Genomic DNA, 24,910 nt, shown 5'->3' on the forward strand with positions numbered 1-24,910 from the left:
TTAGCAAACATTTTTTTTAAACTCAAAACAATGCCACTAATGAATACATATTAAGAGCAATTTGTTCTCTTCAACAAAATATAAGGGAATTGTTTACATTATATTACACCAGTACAATATTGTAATTTAACATTATAAAATGATTTCTTTAAATCTATAAATGTGCTTAATATCCCAAAACAGATTAAGGACAGGAAATAGATTTGTATTATAAATCAGCTGCATGATATTTTCATTTCATTGCAATACTCAACAAGAAAAATGTAAATGTTTTGTGCAGAAACAGTCTGATGGCATATTTTTATTTCTTTTATGAAACGTAATTTCATTAAACAAAAATAATCTCAACAGGAAAAAAGATAACAGTTTATTTTAGAAAATGCCTTCACAACTGCCAAAATTCAACCTTTATCGAAAAACGATTCATGTGTAATACTACCAACGTCAAAAGTGAACATTCTCAGTGCGTAGTAGCGCGACAAATTCAGAACAAAAATACAATTAACACAGGAACTTAAACTCTGTCTCATCTGATGTTTCCAATAAAAACACACGTCAAAAATAATTCTCAGAAGGTTACACACATCCTTTTTTCACCCTTTTACCAATTATTCTCTCTATTTGTAAATCTTTTGCTTTTTCGCCGAGCGGAAGCGCTATTGGCGTGGTAGCATTTCTAATAGTCAATAAATCTCAAATATTATGTGTGGAATTGGGGGAAATGGCCATTAAAGGGCAGGCAGCGGGCAGCTGCGGGGTCCTGTCTGGGAGCGGGCCAGGTAATGCAGGACGTCTGTGACCCCTGACCCCTCCAGAGCAGGGCCAGTGGTCAGCCGACGCCACATGTGACTAATAAAATGTTATTTGATTTGATGCACAAAGTTGCTTTTTTTTTTTTACTTGAAACACTCAAACCAAAAAATGTGCCCAATAATCTATTTTAATATACTTGGTTTTATGGAAGGAATGAGGCATTGGATTTTCTAAATGTGGATAACTTGTAGAAAACTCTCACTATCTGAATCCCAGGTTAGATAATGCTGAGGTGAAAGGAGATGCAGGTTATCAGGTCTGCTAATCTTTATCTACTAATGCAGTTTGCTCCTGATAAATTCATATTAACAGTACCAATTTACCATTCTTCCTCTTAAATGCTAACTGCTCTTGATAGGTTTAGCGTATGCTGTCGCGGCAGTCCCAAGCCGTTGTATTCATCAGGAAGCCACAGTACAGTCAGCGAGAACAGGTAAATGAAGTGTCTATAATAATTTTAGCTGTATAAAGTTATGACAGTTCTATAAAGACTTCACTTTGTTTGCAATAACAGTTCTATGACGTTAATCTCAAGCAGCCAGTTAACAGTTTCTCATTCTGAGATTAAGAGAGACTATTTTAATTAAGCCTTCAGTTCCCCGGCCGTTGGTTCTGACGAACTGAGCAATGCCTCTCAACCATCCTACTGTATGTAAACACAATTATCAGATGCCATGTGGCACGTCCTTCTAACTAACGAGCAAACTAACAAGGGACTTGGAATTCCCCGCAATTAGTACCTGCTCTTTTCCTGATTCATCTACATCACCCCTAGCGATGAGGGGGCAGGAGAGAGAATGTTTTTTTTCTATTTTTTTTTTCTGTAATAAATATATGATGGTACTGTACTGTAGTAGGTGTCACATCTTGTTTCAGGCGGTGTAATTCGCCGTGATATGAAGAGTGTGTTCTGTGATTAGTCGGAGGGAAATGGCGAGCTCGAGGATCAAAGCCGCCACTTAATTTAGCAGACGACAAAGACAAAGGCTTTTCTCTGTTGCCTGTCGAATTCAAAAGAGCCATCTCCCTTTAATGACAGACTCAGTTTGCGCTTTAATTTAGGATTGGAGTCCCTGGGCACAGAGAGGCGGGCTGCTGCACAGTCAGAGAGAGAGAGAGGTAGCCGTACTGCAGGTATAGGTATACTATTAGGGCTGTGTGCGTGTGTGAATATGTGTGTGTGCGTGCGAGCGACTGTGTGCACACGCGTGTGTGTGTATGAGTACAGTACACACACACACACTGCTTCACAAGGAGTATTAAATCCCCCCTAGAGAGGAAAGAAACAAACAGCCTCCTGCGTGATTCAAACGGAGGGATGACAGGCATGCATGTGTGTGTGTGACCCTGGTTTCCTGTTGCACTGACCGGTGTCAGTGCTACATTAATTAAAGAGATGGAGCTGGCAGGTGGCTGTAGAGACACCACTGGTAATTGGCCCCCTTCTCTCTCTCTCTCTCTCTCTTTCTTTCGCTCCCTCTCTTTCACTGCTTCCACAAACCCAGTCTCTCCTCCTCTCCCTCCGTCCCTTCTCAAACAGTCTTTCTCGCTCTGTCGTTCCCGGAGACGTGCCACTGGGCAGGCAGAAAAAGCAGTCTTTGAGGAATAATGATTAGAATAGAGGGAGATGAAGGGGAGAGATGTTTCCACAGATCTGATGGCTGATGAACGCTGCTCGCCTTTCAGTGTATGCGTGTGTATTTGTATGTGCATGTGTGTGTCGCAGGATTTCCCACAAGAGCTGCTAAGGACCAGGAGGGTGGGGGGGGGGACAGGGTTGGTTAGACAAGTGAGGAAGAGTGTGTGTGCACATCCTTAAGAAGACATGGATTTGCAGTGCATTCAAAAAGAATTCAGACCCCTTCACTTTTTCTACATTTATTACTTTATAGCCTTATTCTAAAATGGATTAAATTGTTGTTTTTTTCCCCATCAATCTACACACAATACCCCATAATGACTAAGGAAAAACTGGTTTTAAGAAATGTTTGCTAATGTATTAAAAAAAAAACTTAAATATCACATTTACATAAGTATTCAGTCCCTCTACTCAGTACTTTGTTGAAGCACTTTTGGCAGTGATTACAGCCTCGAGTCTTTTTGGGTATGACACAGGTAGCCTAGTGGGTAGAGCGTTGGGCCAGTACCCAAAAGGTTGCTGGATCAAATCCCCGAGCTGACAAGGTAAAAATCTGTCATTCTGCCCCTGAACAAGGCAGTTTACCACGGTTCCCCGGTAGGCCATCATTGTAAAGAAGAATTTGGACAATTCCTTCGACCTCATGGCTTGCTTTTTACTCTGGCATACACTGTCAACTGTGGGACCTTATATAGACAGGTGTGTGCCTTTCCAAATCATGTCCAATTAACTGAATTTACAACAGGTGGACTCCAATGAAGTTGTTGAAACATCTCAAGGATGATCAATGGAAACAGGATGCACCTGAGCTCAATTTCGAGTCTCATAGGAAAGGGTCTGAATACTTATGTAAATAAGGTATTTCTGTTTCACTTTGTCATTCTGGGGTATTGTGTGTACATTGATGAGAACAGTTTTTATTTTATCCATTTTAGCATAAGGCTGTAACGTAACAAAATGTGGAAAAAGTGAAGGGGTCTGAATACTTTCCCAATGCACTGTACTACTTGTGTTGATGAATGAGAGAAAGAAAGCGGGATAAGAGAGGGAAGGTGTGAATAGAGGAGTGTGTGTATACTGTAGGTATAAGTGCAAGATAGTGAGTGTGTGTGTGAGAGAAACCAGAGAGACAGAGAGTAGGTGTGAAAGAGGCTCTGCATATAGTACCAGTCAAAAGTTTGGACACACCTACTCATTCAAGGGTTTTTCTTTATTTTTATTATTTTCTACATTGTAAAATAATAGTGAAGACATCAAAATATATTTTAGATTTGAGATTCTTCAAAGTAGCCACTCTTTGCCTTGATGACAGCTTTGCACACTCTTGAAATTCCCTCAACCAACTTCTCCTGGAATTCAGTCTTGAAGGAGTTCCCACATATGCTGAGCACTTGTTGGCGGCTTTTCCATCACTCTGCGGCCCAACTCATCCCAAACCATCTCAATTGGGTTGAGGTCGGGTGATTGTGGAGGCCAGGTCATCTGATTCAGCACTCCATCACAATGTAGAAAATAGTCAAAATCAAGAAAAACCCTTGAATGAGTAGGTGTGTCCAAACATTTGACTGGTACTCTATGTGCATGTGTAATAAGGATGATTGCGGGAGGGAGGCTGTGTGTGAGTGTGTGTGTGTGTGTATGTGTGTGGGCTCACCACGTCGCTGGGCAGGTTCTGCAGGTCATCCTGGGGGCTCTCCAGTGTGTTGGTGTCCACATTCAGAATCACTACATCCTCCAATGACCTGCTGAGCACTCTCTGAAAGGACAAACACAGGTCGTCAGCTAAACACACACACACCAATCATCATAAAGAAACAATATCCCTCACACGCACCAGCAAAAGTTTGTGGTTTGAAAAATAATTCTCCCTCCCCCCAAAAAAGTTTCAGAAATTTAAACACAGACCGTATTTATTAATCTCGGAGTGTTTTTAATGGAACAATTACAGTTTTTATTGTTCCAGAACTCGATACAGTGCTGCAAATATTTCACAGGTCATTATAATAAGTCACACAGACCTGTTCTATAACCTCAAACCCACATGCTCGTCTTACAGCCAGAGTGTTTTAGATTTAAATAGACTGACAAGTAACATTTAAAACTACAGTCAAAAACAAATTTGCTCCATACACACACCAAAATGAAAAATAGCACACAGCAAACATTCAAAGTCTGCAAACATTTTCTAGCAGCGTAGATCCTGATGCATCAACAGTAGTCTGCTGTGCTGGGCTGGGCTGGAGTCTTCCTGATAGCTACAAACCACACTGATCATTATGTTGTGCTCAGTAGGCAGGTGGGGCTGGAGATCTCTAGTTTGTCACTTTTGTCTGTGATAGTCTGGGATACGGAGACTCTCATATACACATCACTGACACAGATATGCACACACAGACACACACGAGCAAACATACAGGCACATACAGTACACACACACAGTCATACACAACACACACACACTTTGTGTGACAGTGGTGGCTGCGGAGGCTTGCATGCTGATCTGGCAGTGCACGAGAGAGGGTCTGTCACTGGTACAGTGTGTGATAAATACGGCTACTGCCAGGAACGTCACACACACACGCGGTGACGGGTCTACCCCCGACCAACACACCAGCTCTCAATAATGAAGCACAAAAAGCTCTTTGTTTGTGAAAACGGTCTTTTTCTCTGTCATTTATTTTTTTCTTAAATTGGTAAGCATGCACACAACAGATAAAAACGAGAGGTAGAAAATGGAAAAGCATTGTCAATATCCTTTTGATTTGGTTTCCAATGTCGGATACGTCAATGTAAATATTGCATCATTATGAAGTTCACAGTTTAATTCCTTCTCACAGTTGCAACCACAGCTATTTGATCACACTTATATACTGTACACATCCACTACACAGTGACAAATACATTTAAAAACTAGATACGACATTTTTGAAAAATGGAATAACCAAATCGCAATACATTTAATAAAATATAGCTGGAAAGATTCAGAATCAGATTGTAATTTAGATATAATATGATGTGTCTGCGATTGTTTGACTTACCTCGAGCAGACTGAGATGAACTCCCACAAGGTATGGCATGGGGGCACTAGGGAGGAGAGCATTTGAAAGGAGGACCTGAGTCAGGACTAAATTATTAATGATAAAATAACGACTGGGTAAAAATAATTAATGCATTTTATATATATATATACAGTGAGGGAAAAAAGTATTTGATCCCCTGCTGATTATGTACGTTTGCCCACTTACAAAGAAATGATCAGTCTATAATTTTAATGGTAGGTTTATTTGAACAGTGAGAGACAGAATAACAACAACAAAAAATCAGAAAAACGCATGTCAAAAATGTTATAAATTGATTTGCATTTTAATGAGGGAAATAAGTATTTGACCCCCTCTCAATCAGAAAGATTTCTGGCTCCCAGGTATCTTTTATACAGGTAAAGAGCTGAGATTAGGAGCACACTCTTAAAGGGAGTGCTCCTAATCTCAGTTTGTTACCTGTATAAAAGACACCTGTCCACAGAAGCAATCAATCAATCAGATTCCAAACTCTCCACCATGGCCAAGACCAAAGAGCTCTCCAAGGATGTCAGGGACAAGATTGTAGACCTACACAAGGCTGGAATGGGCTACAAGACCATTGCTAAGCAGCTTGGTGAGAAGGTGACAACAGTTGGTGCGATTATTCGCCAAATGGAAGAAACAAAAAAGAACTGTCAATCTCCCTCGGCCTGGGGCTCCATGCAAGATCTCACCTCGTGGAGTTGCAATGATCATGAGAACGGTGAGGAATCAGCCCAGAACTACACGGGAGGATCTTGTCAATGATCTCAAGGCAGCTGGGACCATAGTCACCAAGAAAACAATTGTTAACACACTACGCCATGAAGGACTGAAATCCTGCAGCGCCCGCAAGGTCCCCCTGCTCAAGAAAGCACATATACATGCCCGTCTGAAGTTTGCCTGAATCTGAATGATTCAGAGGACAACTGGGTGAAAGTGTTGTGGTCAGATGAGACCAAAATAGAGCTCTTTGGCACCAACTCAACTCGCCGTGTTTGGAGGAGGAGGAATGCTGCCTATGACACAAAGAACACCATCCCCACCGTCAAACATGGAGGTGGAAACAGTATGCTTTGGGGGTGTTTTTCTGCTAAGGGGACAGGACAACTTCACCGCATCAAAGGGACGATGGACGGGGCCATGTACCGTCAAATCTTGGGTGAGAACCTCCTTCCCTCAGCCAGGGCATTGAAAATGGGTCATGGATAGGTATTCCAGCATGACAATGACCCAAAACACACGGCCAAGGCAACAAAGGATTGGCTCAAGAAGAAGCACATTAAGGTCCTGGAGTGGCCTAGCCAGTCTCCAGACCTTAATCCCATAGAAAATCTGTGGAGGGAGCTGAAGGTTCGAGTTGCCAAACGTCAGCCTCGAAACCTTAATAATGACTTGGAGAAGATCTGCAAAGAGGAGTGGGACAAAATCCCTCCTGAGATGTGTGCAAACCTGGTGGCCAACTACAAGAAACGTCTGACCTCTGTGATTGCCAACAAGGGTTTTGCCACCAAGTACTAAGTCATGTTTTGCATAGGGGTCAAATACTTATTTCCCTCATTAAAATGCAAATCAATTTATAACATTTTTGACATGCGTTTTTCTGGATTTTTTGTTGTTGTTATTCTGTCTCTCACTGTTCAAAAAACATACCATTAAAATTATAGACTGATCATTTCTTTGTCAGTGGGCAAGCGTACAAAATCAGCAGGGGATCAAATACTTTTTTCCCTCACTGTATATATATATATATATATATACACATACACACACACACACAGTAACATTGTAGAATAATGGTAAACATATTTTAGATTTGAGATTCCTTGATGATAGCATTGCACACTCTAGGCATTCTCTCAACCAGCTTCATGAGGAATGCTTTTCCAACAGTCTTGAAGAGTTCCTACATATAATGAGCACTTGTTGGCTGCTTTTCCTTCACTCTGCAGTCCAACTCATCCCAAACCATGTCAATTGGGTTGAGGTCCTGTTATCGTGGAGGCCAGGTCATCTGATGCAGCAGTCCATCACTATCCTTCTTAGTCAAATAGCCCTTACATAGCCTAGAGGTGTGCTGGGTCATTGTCCTGTTGAAAAACAAATTATAGTCACACTAAGCGCAAACCAGATGGGATGGCATATCGCTGCAGAATGCTGTGGTAACCACGCTGGTTAAGTGTGTCTTGAATTCTAAATAAATCACTGCCAGTGTCACCAGAAAAGCACCCCCACACCATCACACCTTCTCCATGCTACATGGTGGGAACCACACATGCAGAGATGAACCGTTCACCTACTCTGCGTCTCACAAAGACACGGTGATCAAACATTTGGACTCATCAGACCAAAGGACAGATTTCCACCAGTATAATGTCCATTGCTTGTGTTTCGTGGCCCAAGCAAGTCTCTTCTTCTTATTGCTGTCCTTTAGTAGTGGTTTCTTTACAGCTATTCAACCATGAAGGCCTGATTCATGCAGTCTCCTCTGAACAGTTGATGTTGAGATGTGTTGGTTACTTGAACTCTGTGAAGCATTTATTTGGGCTGCAATTTCTGAGTCTTCCGACTAGCTTGGAAAGACAGTACCGTGCAGTATCGAAGAGCCCTCGCTGCAGCTCGGCCATCCTATTTTTCCAACTTAACTGAGGAAAATAAGAACAATCCAACCCTTATTTTTGATACTGTCGCAAAGCTAACCAAAAAGCAGCATTCCCCAAGAGAGGATGGCTTTCACTTCAGAAGTGATAAATTCATGGACTTCTTTGACGAAAAGATCATGATCATTAGATAGCTCCTATTTAAATCTGCATATTCCTCCAAAGCTCAGTTGTCCTGAGTCTGCACAACACTGCCAGGACCTAGTGTCACGGGAGACACTCAAAACTAAACCGGCCTATATCGAATCTCCCATTCCTCTCAATTATTTTTGAAAAAGCTGTTGCGCAGCAACTCACTGCCTTCCTGAAGACAAACAATGTATAGAGTCTGGTTTTAGACCCCATCATAGCACTGAGACTGCACTTGTGAAGGTGGTAAATGACCTTTTAATGGCGTCAGACCGAGGCTCAGCATCCGTCCTTGTGCTCCTAGACCTTAGTGCTGCTTTTGATACCATCGATCACCACATTCTTTTGGAGAGATTGGAAACCCAAATTGGTCATGACGGACAAGTTCTGGCCTGGTTTAGATCTGCTCTGTCAGAAAAATATCAGTTTGTCTCTGTAGATGGTTTGTCCTCTGACAAATCAACTGTAAATGTCAGTGTTCCTCAAGGCTCTGTTTTAGGACCACTTCTGTTTTCACTATATATATATATTATTTATTGTTGATGTCATTCGGATACATAATGTTAACTTTCACTGCTATGCGGACGACGCACAGCTGTACATTTCGATGAAACATGGTAAAGCACCAAAATTGCCCTCCCCGGATGCCTGTGTTTCTGACATAAGGATGGCGGCAAATGTTCTATTTTTAAACTCAGACAAAACAGAGACGCTAGCTCTAGGTCCCAAGAAACAAAGAGATCTTCTGTTGAATCTGACAATTAATCTTGATGGTTGTACAGTCGTCTCAAATAAAACTGTGAAGGACCTCGGCGTTACTCTGGACCATGAGCTCTCTTTTGACAAACATATCAAGACTGTTTCAAGGACAGCTTTTTTCCATCTACGTAACATTGCAAAAATCTGAAACTTTCTGTCCAAAAATGATGCAGAAAAATGTATCCATGCTTTTGTCACTTCTAGATTAGACTACTGCAATGTTCTACTTTCCGGCTACCCGGATAAAGCACTAAATAAACTTAGTGCTAAACACGGCTGCTAGAATCTTGACTATAACCAAAAAATGTGATCATATTACTCCAGTGCTAGCCTCTCTACACTGGCTTCCTGTTAAGGCAAGGGCTGATGTCAAGGTTTTACTGCTAACCTACAAAACATTACATGGGCTTGCTTCTACCAATCTTCCTGATTTGGTCCTGCCGTACATACCTACACGTACGCTACGGTCACAATACGCAGGCCTCCTTACTGTCCCTAGAATTTCTAAGCAAACAGCTGGAGGCAGGGCTTTCTCCTATAGAGCTCCATTTTTATGGAATGGTCTGCCAATCCATGTGAGAGACGCAGACTTGGTCTCGACCTTTAAGTCTTTATTGAAGACTCATCTCTTCAGTAGGTCCTACGATTGAGTGTAGTCTGGCCCAGGAGTGTGAAGGTGAACAGAAAGGCACTGGAGCAACGAACCGCCCATGCTGTCTCTGCCTGGCCGTTTTCCCTCTCTCCACTGGGATTATCTGCCCCAAACTCTATTACAGGGGCTGAGTCACTGGCTTACTGGTGCTCTTCCATGCTGTCCCTGGGAGGGGTGCATCACTTGAGTGGGTTGAGTCACTGATGTGATCTTCCTTTCCGGGTTGGCGCCCCTCCTTGGGTTTGTGCCGTGGCAGAGATCTTCGTGGGCTATACTCGGCCTTGTGGTTGAAGATATCCCTCTAGTGGTGTGGGGGCTGTGCTTTGGCATAATGGGTGGGGTTATATACTGCCTGTTTGGCCCTGTTCGGGAGTATCGTTGGACGGGGCCACAGTGTCTCCCAACCCCTCCTGTCTCAGCCTCCAGTATTTATGCTGCAATAGTTTGTGTCGGGGGGCTAGAGTCAGTCTGTTATATCTGGAGTATTTATCCTGTTTTATCAGGTGTCCTGTGTGAATTTAAGTATTCTCTCTCCCTCTCTCCCTCCCTGAGCCCTAGGACCATGCCTCAGGACTACCTGGCCTAATGACTCCTTCCTGTCCCCAGTCCACCTGGTCGAGCTGCTGCTCCAATTTCAACTGTTTTGCCTGCGGCTATGGAACCATGACCTGTTCATCGGACGTGCTACCTGTCATTTATGAACATCTTGGCCATGTTCTGTTATAATCTCCACTTGGCACAGCCAGAAGAGGACTGATCACCCCTCATAGCCTGGTTCCTCTCTAGGTTTCTTCCAAGGTTCCGGCCTTTCTAGGGAGTTTTTCCTAGCCACTGCGCTTCTACACCTGCATTGCTTGGGGTTTTAGGCTGGGTTTCTGTACAGCACTTTGTGACATCAGCTGATGTAAGAAGGGCTTTATAAATACATTTGATTGATTGATTGACATGGACTTGGTCTTTTACCAAATGTATACCACCCCTACCTTGTCACAACACAACTGATTGGCTCAAACGCATTAAGAAATTCCACAAATTCTATTTTAACAATTTGTAAGTCGCTCTGGATAAGAGCGTCTGCTAAATGACTTAAATGTAAATGTAAATGTAACAAGGCACACCTGTTAATTGAACTGCATTCCAGGTGACTACATCATTTAGCTGGTTAAGAGAATGCCAAGAGTGTGCAAGGCTGTCATCAATGCAAAGGGTGGCTACTTTGAAGAATCTCAAATATAAAATATATTTTGATTGATTTGTTTAACAATTTTCTGGTTGCTACATGATTCCATATATGTTGTTCTTATTCTACAATGTAGAAAATAGTAAAAAATAAAGAAAAATCCTTGAATGAGTAGGTGTTCTAAAGCTTTTGACCGTCAGTGTTCATACACACAGAGTGCATTCAGAAAGTATTCCCGAAACCCTTTCCCTTTTCCACATTTTGTTACGTTACAGCCTTATTCTAAAATGGATTAAATAAATAAAAAAATCCTCATCAATCTACACACAACACCCCATAATGACAAAGTTAAAACATTATTTACACAAGTACTCAGACCACTTGCTATGAGACTCGAAATTGAGCTCAGGTGCATCCTGTTCACATTGATCATCCGTGAGATGTTTCTACAACTTGATTGGAGTCCACCTGTGGTAAATTCAATTGTACATGATTTGGAAACCTGTCTATATAAGGTCCTACAGTTGACATGCATGTCAGAGCAAAAACCAAGCCATGAGGTCGAAGGAATTGTCCACAGAGCTCTGAGACAGGATTGTGTCGTCGCACAGATCTGGGGAAGAGTACCAAAACATTTCTGCAGCATCAAAGGTCCCCAAAACACAGTGGCCTCCATCATTTTTAAATGTAAGAAGTTTGGAATCACTAAGACTCTTCCTAGAACTGGCTGCCTGGCCAAACTGAGCAATTGGGATAGAAGGGTCTTGGTCAGGGATGTGACCAAGAACGAAATGGTCACTCTGACAGAGCTCTAGAGTTCCTCTGTGGAGATGGGAGAACCTTACAGAAGGACAACCATCTCTGCTGCACTCCACCAATCAGGCCTTTATGGTAGAGTGACAGCCCGCTTGGAGTTTGCCAAAAGGCACCTAAAGGACTCTCAGACCATGAAAAACAAGATTCTCTGGTCTGATGAAATCAAGATTGAACTCTTTGGCCTGAATGCCAACAGTCACGTCTGGAGGAAACCTGGCACCATCCCTATGATGAAGCATGGTGGTGGCAGCAGCATGCTGTGGGGATGCTTTTCAGCGGCAGGGACTGGGAGACTGGTCAGGATCGAGGGAAAAATGAACGGAGCAAAGTACAGAGAGATCCTTGACGAAAACCTGCTCCAGAGAGCTCAGGACCTCAGACTGGCGCTAAGGTTCCCCTTCTAACAGGACAACAACCCTAAGCACACAGCCAAGACAACGCAGGAGTGGCTTCGGGACAAGTCTCTGAATGTCCTTGAATGGCCCAGCCAGAGCCCGGACTTGAACCCGATCGAACATCTCTGTTGAGACCTGAAAAAAGCTGTGCAGCGACGGTCCACATCCAACCTGACAGAGCTTGAGAGGATCTGCAGAGAAGAATGGGAGAAACTCCCCAAATACAGGTGTGCCAAGCTTGTAGCGTCATACCCAAGAAGACTCAAGGCTGTAATCGCTGCCAAAGGTGCTTCAACAAAGTACTGAGTAAAGAGTCTGAATAGTTATGTAAATCTGATATTTTATTATTATTTTTTTTTATACATTTGCAAACATTTCTAAAAACCAGTTTTTCCTTCGTCATTATGGGGTATTGTGAGTAGACTGATGAGGGAAAAAAACTATTTAATCCATTTTAGAATAAGGCGGTAACAAAACAAAATGTGGAAAAAGTCAAGGGGTCTGAATACTTTCCAAATGCTCTGTACATACAGTATGAGGAGAAAGCTGAAGTCGTAACCTCTTCACTGATGTAATCAGATCTCATGTTTGATTCCCAGTTCGTCCACTAGATTGCAGTAGAAGATCACATGATGTGACTTGGCCACTTGAAACCAGATGTGTCTGGTTTGGGTAGTGACTCACTGTGTAAAAATGGCTTTACGGATTTTCAAGCCTGACATCTTAAAAGGACCCTAGCGATTTTAAATAACACACAGACAGGCGAGGAAACTTCAAACTCCTTTTCCCATTTATTTTCCCCATTGGAAACCAGTGAGATATATCAACGGCGCATAGAGAGGATGCATTCAAGGCAATGTCAAATTTAATGTAGATGGAGAAAGAAATGCATTGCATTACAATGACCACCAAGGTGTATCATTTCCATGCAAACAACACTTTTGGTGACTTTACCTACATTGCCTACACTATGAATATGAATACGTTATGGCCTTTGGAGGGGAGTTGTTGTTGACTTTACCTACATTGCCTACACTATGAATATGAATACGTTATGGCCTTTGGAGGGGGGGGGAATCTAGATCTCTTCTAGTTTTAAAGTTATGGTCCATTTTATACAAAGGAATTGGCATAGTAGGCAATTTAACCAATCACAGCCCTCCTTTAACTTGTATAAGTTGAATATCCTGCAAATCCCCAGCAGAGGGCGACCATTTTGAATCCCTTTTCCCATTCACTCTGTTGGTAATGCTTACAAATTGGATCATAACTTTAAAACTACCAGAGATCCCACTCTGGAACTTTGATATGCCCATAGAGTGTATTATGTTCAACAACATATTGATCAAAAATGGGATATTTCAAATAATCATGTTTATATTTTTCAATATTCATAAATTAACATAAAAGATTAGTGATATTAAAATACTACTCATATTACAGAGCAAGCGGTAAAACTTCAAATGACTCAAATGTTTGCTTTGTAGCACCTACAGATGAAACACCATGGAGTCTTAAAGGAGGCCTTCGTAAGGACAAAATGTCATAAATATGCAAACTTTGAAATGTTTTCTTCAATTATGCTTTTCTATACAAATATATGTCAACAATCCTTCCTCCTAAGGACTATTCTATGGATTACATTTCGTGGTATTTCTTTGTCTGGGTTTCGTGAGGAATCACAAAGATCAGAATCAAACATGAAACAAATAAAAAATAATATATCTATTTTTTTATTACAGTGATGTTACTGTAGCTTTAGCAAAACCATCTTAAACTTCAAATACAGTCGGTTGCAAATAACACTATCAACATATCATTTTCCAGCTAAGACTATTACCAACTAAAGACTATAATGAGACATACAGTATTTACTGTTAATCATTAATCAAGCCTCAGCGCTGTCCAGTAACCCAATCAGCTAGCGGCAGAGAGGAACAGGGAGGACATGCCTGCACCGTCTAACATCATTAACGCCTCACACACTTCCCAGAAACCAACGCCGCCTGCTCTCAACCAAGCAAACCTGATTACTCTAACTGGGGAACGTCACCGGGCCAAGGCTTGGCAGAGCTGGGTGTGTGTGTGTAGGTCCTATTCTGTTCTGTGGCCGCTGCCTCAATCAGGTTAGCTGGTTAATAAGATCTGTTCTTTCTCTCTACAACAGCTGGCCTGCTGTAGGTCAGTCACAATACTGTAACCTCTCTCCCTTTCATGTAAACACACACACAATGCTCAAGTCATGGTATAACACATGGTTAACTCGGTTTGAGAGGTTGTAATGTGATTTGGTAGATATTTGATTATCTGACGGGGGGAACACCCATTTGTTTTGTACAAGACATGATTGGTGTTAACAGTGTGCTGGGAATCACGTTTAGCTGGCAGTGAACACCAGGTTTTACACTATGCAAAAACATTACAGTAAATGTGTATGAATATAATATTCTACTATAATATTAATGTATATAAATATGTTATATCACTGCCTGTGCCATATCTGGGCACTGACTCTCAATAATCCATAGGTTAAGTGCTGCATATATCAACAAATTGAGGTAAATTGAGGTCAGTCAACATCCAGTCAGACTTCTTAGATTAGTGTTGGATGAGTTGTAATGAAATCCACTGAGGGTGAAGACATGGAAAGATTAGTGCTGACCGGGCCCAGGGAATCAAATATGTAGGAAGACCATTCACACTGTTCATTACGGAGCAAAACCTCACTGGAAAATAGTGTGAGAGGAATAAGAAGAGCTCTCGTGTGTGTGTGTCCAGTAGCGGAGTCTTACCAGCAGTAGTCCAGTAGATGTGGAGGCAGTACAGGGATGTAAATATGTTGCCAGTTCATGGGGAACAACATGGCAGCAGAGCCGTGGACACACGCAGTTAACTATGAGAGGGACAAACACAACATATTATAAACAGAGCCAATCAGACCTTTCTCAAATCTGACTCGAGGCTAGAACTACTGCTGGTTTTCATTTGAAAGGTAGATTCAGCAAGATGGAAACTGGCTCCGTTGTGTATGATGATGTCATCTTGCAGAATGTACCTTTTAAGGAACTTCAATCTTTAGTGAAACACCAAAATGTTCAACTTCCCCCCCAAAAACAGACTGTATGATCTGTTGTGTTACTGTTGCCAATGTATAGCTCAGCTTTCATCCCAACAATACAAGACTCAGACATGACACTGACAGCTTTGATAGTGGTGACACACACACACACACACACACACACACACACACACACACACACACACACAAATAGAAGAAGAGAGACTGAAAGATGGATATCAATCAGGTAAGAGTAGTGTGTGTGTGTGTGTGTGTGTGTGTGGTATGAAACCTTGTGATGGATACACAAAAAGAAATAAAGGATGAAAAGAATGGCAACAAAGACCTGATACTCAAAACATTAACCCCCGTTTGTTATCAATGTAGAAAAATAGACACAGAAGAGTCACTGTTTATTTTCAAAGGACAGTTGTATTTCCTCTTTAAGGATATCATGTAAAAAGACAAATAGATGAGTATAGACTCTGACCCTGGAGTTTTACAGGCTCTTGACTACCTAGTAATTGTAATGACCTGCGCACGCACGTGCACACACACTAGTACACACACACTAGTACACACACACTAGTACACACACACACACACACACACACACACACACACACAAACAGAGGGGCAGCCTAGCTAGCTCATCCTGCAGATTAAAATAACATGATTAAATATAGAAAGAGAACAGTGGTCTGAGGGCTCTGTGGGGACTTCATTAGGGCAAATTGCCAAAGAATGAAACATGAGTTAGCCAAGAGAGACCGCCAACGCTAGCGCTACGGGCTGGGCCAATACCGCTGGGACCTGGGAGCAGGCGCTATGCTTGGAAGTGTGAACCGCAGACACACACACAAACTACACACAATGTCACAAGTGACCGGCGAGCTAGCAAACGCGGCCAAGCTTGGCGACTGAACTGAACCGACACAAAGAGCACCAAGCCCACCCACCCCCCCCCTACCCCCCCTCCTTAAAGAAAGAGCCTGAACGTCTGTGTAGCTCTTAACATATGAGGTGTGTGTGTGTGTGTGTGTGTGGTGGGGAGGTTCAACCGTTTTCATTTTTTATTTCGAGAGAGGAGCAATAATTTACTTTCCTGCAATCTCTCACAGAGTCCCACCATCATTAAGGCTTAATCAACTTTTAATTGGTGTCTTGCTTCACATATCTGCATATGCATACTCGCTTTGCCGCCTCCTTCAAATAAAATACAACAATGCTACCGTCCTGTCAGATTTAATTCCCCAGCAAACATTTTTTTTTCTAAGGAGGAAATAAATCAATTGTATGAATATTAATGTGAGAGTGTATCAGTTGGAGACAGGAGAGTATCAAAGCTGTCTTGCCTTTCTCTCCTCTCCTAGTAAAGGGTGACAGTATAAACCTATTAAATAATGATGAAGAAAGGTCAATGGATCAGCGGTGCACACCTCCTTCGTATACACGGACACACACAAACAGGCACACACACACACACACATGCAAACACGCACACACACACACACATGCAAACTCCTTCCTCAGGGAGACAGAGAGAGAGGAGACTCAGCCGTTGGTACCAGGAGGTAATGGGACAGAAAAAAAATTGCTAACCAACTCCAATTATCTCAGCCACAGCCAGTCCTCAAGGTGAGGCTCACTTAGCCCTCAATTGGCCTGCTTTTACTCTCAGGTTAAAAGAGAAGACAGCGTATCTCTCTTCTAAGGATGGAGGGGGGGGTTCTACTGAAACTAAGATAAACATAAAAAAAAATACATTTTTTGGATGTGATTTGTTCCTCCCCCTCCCAACTGAGGAGGAAGGAGACGAGGTGGTAGGAGTCCAAAGGCATAGTTCATACTTCCTGTCACATTTAACCCAAACCAACCCCACGTCTATCTATAGCCAGCTAACACACAGGTGTTAGAGACGATTAAATCAAAAATAGACATTTGTAAGCGCTTTCTTTCTTTTTTTTCTCAGGGGCTCCACCAGAGAGCAGGTCGCGGGCGGCTAGGAGCCCTTATAAAATATTTGCCAAGCTAATAAATAATAGATGTGTGGAGCCAAATGGCTTACACGCTCCACAAAAGACCTGGTGCTTAATATTCCATTCAGTGGAGAATCACAGATACAGCAGAGATACAGTCCCCAAGAACAAATACTGGATTAGGCCTGCTTTAGGTGCTAGCCTTGGCCCTCCGGGACCTGGGGTCCTCCCAGTAATGAGCCTCTGCCTCGGTCGGTGTGTGAGTGTGAGTCTCAGATGGGTCAGAGATTATACAGCAACAGCCTGCTTCTGAAGTCACCAGATCCCATCCAGCCCTGACAGCTCTCCTAAGTCCTCACATAAACTGACCACATTAAACACACAATACTATAAACTGAGAGAAACTGAACATATTAACACAATATTTCCCCTTAACAGGAGGCAATCTGTGGACACTGTGTACCAACTATCACTCTATTCCTAAATAACTCAGTCAGGAATTCAACAATACTTTTGCCCCCCAAAATATCCACTGTATTAATTCAATTTAATTGAAAAAAAATCTATTTTCCTTGAGAGAATGGATTCAAGACAGTTATGATTGAAGAGTGCACTCAGTAAGGAACTAATAACGTACTAAAAACTGATTTGTGAAAGCAAGCCGCTCAGAAGAATGCAGTTCATCAGTGATGTGAACAGGGAGCGTGGGTGGCAACAGACAGGTAACTATCAAAGACAACGTTGTCAGCCATCAAAGAGCACGTCACAACACTTTCATAGGAATCTGTTGTCTCATTCGGATGAGCTTGTTGCTCTGCCTTTAAAACATCCTGCTTTAACAAGCAGTCAACCAGGCACACTCTGTGTGTGATGTTCACCAAGACAGGACCCTACAAACTAAAGAGTCACTCTCCTGTCCGGGCTCAGAGTAACTGTGCTACAACTGCTCACCCACACCATTCTTTAACTGGTTTAGACTGGCCTGGGGGAGGAATAGGCAATATCAACAAACCTCAAACCTCAATTCTCAACTCTTCTTTTCTGCCTTTTTGCCAATCTTCTCTTTCCTCTTCTCCCCTCCCCCTCTCGCCAACCTCATACACCTCGCCACGTCCTCTACCCTATCCCTCCCTCTCCTATCCTCCCCTTCTTCTCTCCTCCTCTCCTCATCCAAAGGAAGACACCCAATTACCTCTGCTCTGCTCTCTCTGTGTGTTGACAAACGCCTGGTATCAGTGCAGAGCCACACAGGTGTGCCACTAACAAGTAGATGGCACTGAGACACAGAGAAAGAGGGCATCGCAGTAACACCAGGCCACCCTCATACACAGTCACATCCACACCTGCACACACACACAAAAACAATCTGCAACAAAATAAAAATGGGGAACAAAAACCCAGAATACAGATGATGTGCTAACCCACCAGCCTCCATAAGAAATATAGCTATAAGGACAAGAGAGGAAAGAATGACAAAAAGCAGACAGAGAATAAGAGATGGAAAGAAAGGTGACAGAGTGAGAAAACAGAAAGAGAGACCGAAAGAGAGCGACTAGGAGCAAGAGAGAAAGAAGGCAACGGGAGACAGAAAGAGAAAGCAGGGAGGTTGATAGACTAGAAGAAGTAGAGAGTGAAAAGTGAGAAATAAGTTTGTAGGGCCAAGGCGCTGTGCGGTGGTGAGGCAGGCAGGCAGCTAGCACTCAGGGCCGTGGTGGATGGATGGTCCTAGTTAGCATAATACTGACAGCATGATGAGAAGGCTGCTGTCAGGGGCCTGCCGACTGCCTACCGAGGGGGCCAGGGCCCGGCGAGGCCAAGGGAGGGGAAGATGAAAGACACGGGCCTCCCAGCTGACTAGTTAGAGGAGGCCTGATGCAGCACAATTATACGGCGGCATGACAAGCCTGCATGCTCGGCTGACTGCCTCGGCCATCGCACCGCACCACCACACGCCTTTCAAAACAGTGGTACCACTCACCTCCGGTCACAAAACAGCAATAAGTCAACTGATGCATTGTTGTACCATCATGATTTATTCCTTTGCTGTTGGGCGCTTGCAGGCATGCCGCCATGTTCTGCTACACTGGCACAGCGGGATCACTAGGGGCCCTAACACACAGGCAGGCCCTCTGCCTGGAGCCCACATAATGTATGCCGTGTCTAGTCTCTCTCCCATGCTCTCTCTCCCTCTTCTTCTCTCCATTTCTATGTTTCTCTTTCCTTTTCGCTCTTTCACCATCTCTCAGAGGGACAGTGGTAGCAGGGGTCAGATGGAGGCCTAATCTCTCTCTTCTTTCTGCTAACTGCTCTTTAAAAGTAATGCCAGGGATGGACAGAGAGAAACACACACTCCACTAATAAAATGGACTGCATTTATGTATTGATGGATGGAGGGAGGGCGGGATGGATGGGCAGATGAACAATAAAAGGCGTATGGGTGGTCTAACGATGGGCGTCGACATATAAGTTAAATAAACCTCAGACAGTTTGTCTTGTCGCGACGCAAAATTGTAAATCACACAGAATATCACTTCCAGCCGTCTGCTAAGAAAACAGCCGTCACCCGTGGCTCTGATAATTTACACCTTGTAACCCCCGGAGTCAGTGGGCACGGCTGGGGCTCTGAGGGGCCGACATGCTGAGGGGTGGGGGGGGGGGGAAGAGGTGAGTGGAGGAGAGGGAGAGATGAGGAGAGAGGGGGGAAGAGAGGTGAAATTCTCGGAGGGTTGGGAAATTCTATACACCTCCCCCGGACCCCTCCACCCTCAGGGAGACCTTGGATCCCCCTCCCCCCCGTTCCCCGGTTCCGCATTCTGGCCTGCAGGAAGATACCGGAGCAGAATGGTAGAGATAGGAGCGTGGATGACATCACTCGTGCTCTCCCTCTCCCTGTCATATACATTTGGTTCTGCTGTCAGCCACAATGATAAGCACAGGGAGAAAGACCTCGACAGGTACTACGGCAGAGATTTAAATGCCTAATAACTGATAATAAACTACGTAAGAGAGTTAGAGCGTCTAATAACTGATAATTTAGGGCTTGTCGGCCATTAAAACCTAGAAGGTTTAAGACAAACAGTCAAATATAATCCTGGTTTAGTGCTGGCTTTACTACTTGTCAGAGCCTGGAGATAGAAGAGCCAGATGACTGGAGGACCACTGAACTCTGTCCGTGTGTGTGTCCGTGTGTGTGTGTGTGTGCATACGTGCATTCAAACTGTGAACGTTTAGATATTAAGCTTGATGTAGTGCTGTAATATTAATGAGGAATGCCATGTTTAATCAGAAACATAAACCCTAGTTAATATAATGTTCCTTTAAAGCATGAATCTGTACCATACTGTAGTGTATAACGAAGAGGTACTCACAGTGCTAAGCTTGCTTGAGGTAATGATGATGCGTCTTTCGTGCAGCATGCTGGCGTACAGATGCAGCATATTGTTGACGTCCACTGCCACAAAATACTCTGTCAGGTTCCTCTGGATTGGGAAAACAGAAGAGACAGGACAGTTAGTGACTTTATAACGACACACTTCACTGAGCATTAGGGATGGCTCTTTCCTGTAAATCGAGGACGTAACCATTATTAAAGATTCAGGACATAGGTTTACGGTATTTCACAGAAAACTCAAATGGACAGCACTCTCCAACTAAAAACATTTCAATGAACAATCACATTCAAACTGCACAGTATATTTTGCGCTCTATTCGACAGGGTAAGATCTAGGTCTTGCACGCTGGTAAACCAGACGGGTAGACTTACACTCTCGGGGATTGTGGGCAAGCCGTTGATATCTGGGGCTATGAAGTAGGAGTGCTGAGGAAACACAAAGTATACAGAGAGAGGACAGGGTCAGCAAAGTAGCGCAGCACGCCACTCATAGAGTGATCTATAACTCCTCTGTCTGTGGGAATTGTTTAGCTTCCGTCTGTACTGACATAGCTAGGAGGGCAGCACTGACACACACACAAACACACGCACGCACACACACACGGCAGCCCGGATCCCTATACCCTATAGATTTAAGATTGAGCTCTCTGGTGGGAAGTTGAGCTCTCTGGTGGGAAACAAGGTCTTTATTTCAGCATTAAAGAAAGCACAAACACACACAGGTTGTTGAGAGGATCAGAGAGCTGCCTGTCTCACTTTGGGGGAGCAGAGCAGGTTGACTATTTGGATCAAAGAGGCCTGGACGGCACATGAACCACTCTTTACACTTTAAATTTCTCTCTCCCTGTCATGTTCTTCTTTTGATACTTTTTTTACCCACACCATATGATGACAGACACACATACAAGTGCATGTGTACATGCACAGCAAATCACACTCATAAAATGAATTAACCCCAGCATTTTGCCTCCTTAGAAGAGAGCAGAGACAAAGAACCCACCACCAAGTACTGGTCCAAAACTACAACAACCCTAATACCCCTCACCAGGGAAAAGTGATTAAAGCACAGGCAAAACTATAGTCAGCCACAAACAACCTCTGATGACAATTCACCTAAATGAATGATGTAACCTAATTTTGAATTGCTGATGGCGATATTGTGCTATATATATGAGTCTGAGTCACTGTCACATTATTTGCTGCCCTGTCAATGTTCCAATGAATAATGTAAAATAATATTGATGCTGTCACCTCCAGGAATGGTGTCAGTGAGTAGCGTGATGTCTGAACGGTGGGTTATTGCCGCCTTATAAACCCACGGCACAGCACGATCATTGTATTCTCCTCAGTTCAGTCCCAGGCCCTCGCTGTGTGTTTGCTTATCTGTTGTTTTTTTTTTTCAATCGATGTTTATATAAAAACATGAAATGTGGGTTAACGGGAAAGGCATCAAGGAGACTTTCTGAGCACAATTGCCTTTACTTTAAACATGCACCATAAAATAGACTTTAAATATTCAGAAAGAGAATACAGTAGCATGGAACAACCTTAATCATTCACTAAGTTTGATTGTTTTCCAGAGGAGAAGAAACAGATACCAAGGCCCAGGATAGTTTGCTTTTGTGAGATTTAAAAAGATAGCCAGGCTTATTTGGCCAAATTGGAAAGCCTCAGCTCCCATGCGGTTAGTGCAGCAGCAGCGGTTTAAAATTTCCCATCTCTTTCTCTCTCTCCCCTCCCTCCTTTTTCTCCCCGCTCTCTTGTTCACTCATTCTTCTCCTCCACTCACCGGCTGCTGGCTTGGTGCATCGCTCAGTACTTGCCCAGTGGCTATATGCAACAGCGCGGTCTTCACAGTGAGAGCGATAGAGAGCAAAACAGAGTTCACACTTGAAAGGGGACAATGATCCGTTTTTTTTTTTTTGTTCAAGGCTGGCTGTCATGATAAAAACAAAAATAACTTTTTGTGGAAGATTCTGCTTCATCAATTAAAAATCGAACTTGTATTTTCTACAGAAAGCAGTTGAAACCTAACCTCTCCTCTCGGTGTGTTCTCAATGAACCTTGGTAATGAAAAATAAAAGCCTATTAAAAGCGTGCCAGACTAAAAATGACAGAATAAATTGTATTTCCCCCCTCATAATTCAGCACAATTCCACTTGTTAACCTTTCTAAGCAATGTATTGATTAGTTAATAAAGGCAACTGGAATGAATTGAACTGTATAATTGTATAACCCCTAGAGACATTAGATATTACATTGAGAGAGAGGCTAGCTGATTTAATTAGTCTAAATAAAGAATAGCGGATCCTTATGGACAAAGACTAAAACCCAATACAGTAAAGTATGTATAATAATATAAATACAGAATTATATTTAAAAAAATGAAAAAATAGTTGCTTTTTTGGTCATTGAAAACTATATTTTTCTTTTGTATACTACCCTCAAAGTACATTTCGGTTTCAAAACGATAAGTCCTACAAACACATGCTTAGTACTGGTAGAAAGGTAAGACATGTGGGATTATGATAGAGGTGCCAAAAAAAAAAGAAATGTATGTTGTTGTTTTTTACATTGTCCCTATGTTGGGGAGTAAGATATTTGAAAGTCTAGGTTTGAAATAAAATACAGTACCAGTCAAAAGTTTGGACACACCTACTCATTCAATTATATATTTTTTTTACTCATTTCTACATTGTAGAATAATAGTGAAGACATCAAAACTATGAACTATAAAACAATTTTTTATATTTGAGATTCTTCAAAGTAACCACCGTTTACTTTGACAGCTGAGCACTTGTTGGCTGCTATTCATTCACTCTGCAGTCCTCAACTGAATTGAGATGGTTTGGGATGAGTTGGACCACAGGGTGAAGGAAAAGCAGCCAACAAGTGCTCAGCATATGTGGGAGCTCCTTCAAGACTATTGGATAAGCATTCCTCATGAAGCTGGTTGAGAGAATGCCAAGAGTGTGCAAAGCTGTCACCAAGGCAAAGGGTGGCTACTTTAAAGAACCTCAAATATAAAATATATTTTGATTTGTTTAACACTTCTTTGGTTACTACATGATTCCATATGTGTTACTTCATAGTTTTGATGTAGAAAATAGTAAAAATAAATTAACTTTTAATGAGTGTCCAAACTTTTGACTGCTACTGTTTGTCACCAATTAATGTTCCAATATTATTTAAAAAAAATAAATACAAAAAATAGATACTTTAACTTAATGGTGGCGCTCCAAACATGCGCAAACAGCCATTTCAAAAGTGCAGGGCTTGTGCAACGTGCCATGCTTAAATTTTTTTCCTATTAAAGGAATAATCTATACTGATCAAAAATATAAACGCAGCATGTAAAGTGTTGGTCCAATGTTTAATGAGCTCAAATAAAACAATTCCAGATTTTTTTTTTATATGTTAATTTCTCTACCATAATCAGCCTCCAACAAATTTGACAGTACGTCCAACCGGCCTCACGCCTGCAGACCACGCCAGCCTAGGACCTCCACATCCATCGTCTTCACCTGTGGGATCGTCTGACGGTGGGTGGGTGGATGCTGAGGAGTATTTCTGTCTGTAATAAAGTCCTTTTGTGGGGAAAAACTCATTCTGATTGGCTGGGCCTGGCAACCCATGGCTGCACCCCGCCAAATCATGTGAAAGCCATACATAACATCTAATTAATTTATTGCAATTGACTAATTTCCTTATATGAACAGTAACTCAGTAAAATCATTTACATTTTTGCATGTTGCACTTATATTTTTGTTCAGTATACACATGAAGTCTCTACCTAGCCACTGATGTACATATATCCCCTGTCTGATTCCGAGTTCGTCCACTAGACAGCAGTAGGATATCACATGACGTCTCTTGGCCACTTGAAACCAGTTGCAACTGGTTTGGGTAGTGAGTCACTGTGCAAAAATGGCTGAATGGATTTTCAAGCCTGACATCTTAAAAAGACCTTAGCAATCAGGGAAATAAATTAAATAAGACGCGGACAGGTGAGGAAACTTCAAACATCTTTTCCCATTCACTTTTCCTATTGGAAACAATGAGGTAGATCAATGGCGCATGTGGAGGATGCATACAAGGTAATGTGGAAGGAGAAGGAAATGCATTGCTTTACAATGACCATCAGGGTATACCCTTTCCATGCATACTAAATGTTTGCACTTTTGGTGAATTGACCTACATTGCATACTCTATGAATATGACCATATTGCGCATGATTTATGGCCAGCAGTAAGATTTGAGTTTAATTTCCAAAAAGACAAGGACTGTAGCTTTCAAATGATATGTCACTTTCAATTTTCTGACGAAAAATGTTGTGGGGAGAGTGCCCCCAAACTCGCTGGAAAACTTGCTGGACCTGGT

At 42.5% G+C, this 24,910-nt stretch overlaps 1 protein-coding gene across 3 annotated transcripts in view; it reads right to left on the bottom strand.

Annotated features, from left to right (window-relative positions):
• dennd1b (DENN/MADD domain containing 1B) overlaps window positions 1-24,910 on the bottom strand; it is a 200,919-nt gene that overhangs the window by 50,992 nt on the left and 125,017 nt on the right. For 2 of the 3 annotated variants that reach the window (XM_029750398.1, XM_029750399.1), the window contains exons 8-13: window positions 22,320-22,379; window positions 20,903-20,956; window positions 20,508-20,618; window positions 14,895-14,995; window positions 5,491-5,536; window positions 4,107-4,208 (exon numbers count right to left, since the gene is read on the bottom strand). In XM_029750398.1, the coding sequence (XP_029606258.1) occupies window positions 4,107-4,208; window positions 5,491-5,536; window positions 14,895-14,995; window positions 20,508-20,618; window positions 20,903-20,956; window positions 22,320-22,379 (474 nt within the window). The remainder of the gene's footprint in view (window positions 1-4,106; window positions 4,209-5,490; window positions 5,537-14,894; window positions 14,996-20,507; window positions 20,619-20,902; window positions 20,957-22,319; window positions 22,380-24,910) is intronic. The other variant, XM_029750400.1, reaches the window with a different exon arrangement.

The sequence above is a fragment of the Salmo trutta genome, chromosome 4, assembly GCF_901001165.1.
Source record: "Salmo trutta chromosome 4, fSalTru1.1, whole genome shotgun sequence".
NCBI classification, from domain to species: Eukaryota; Metazoa; Chordata; class Actinopteri; order Salmoniformes; family Salmonidae; genus Salmo; species Salmo trutta.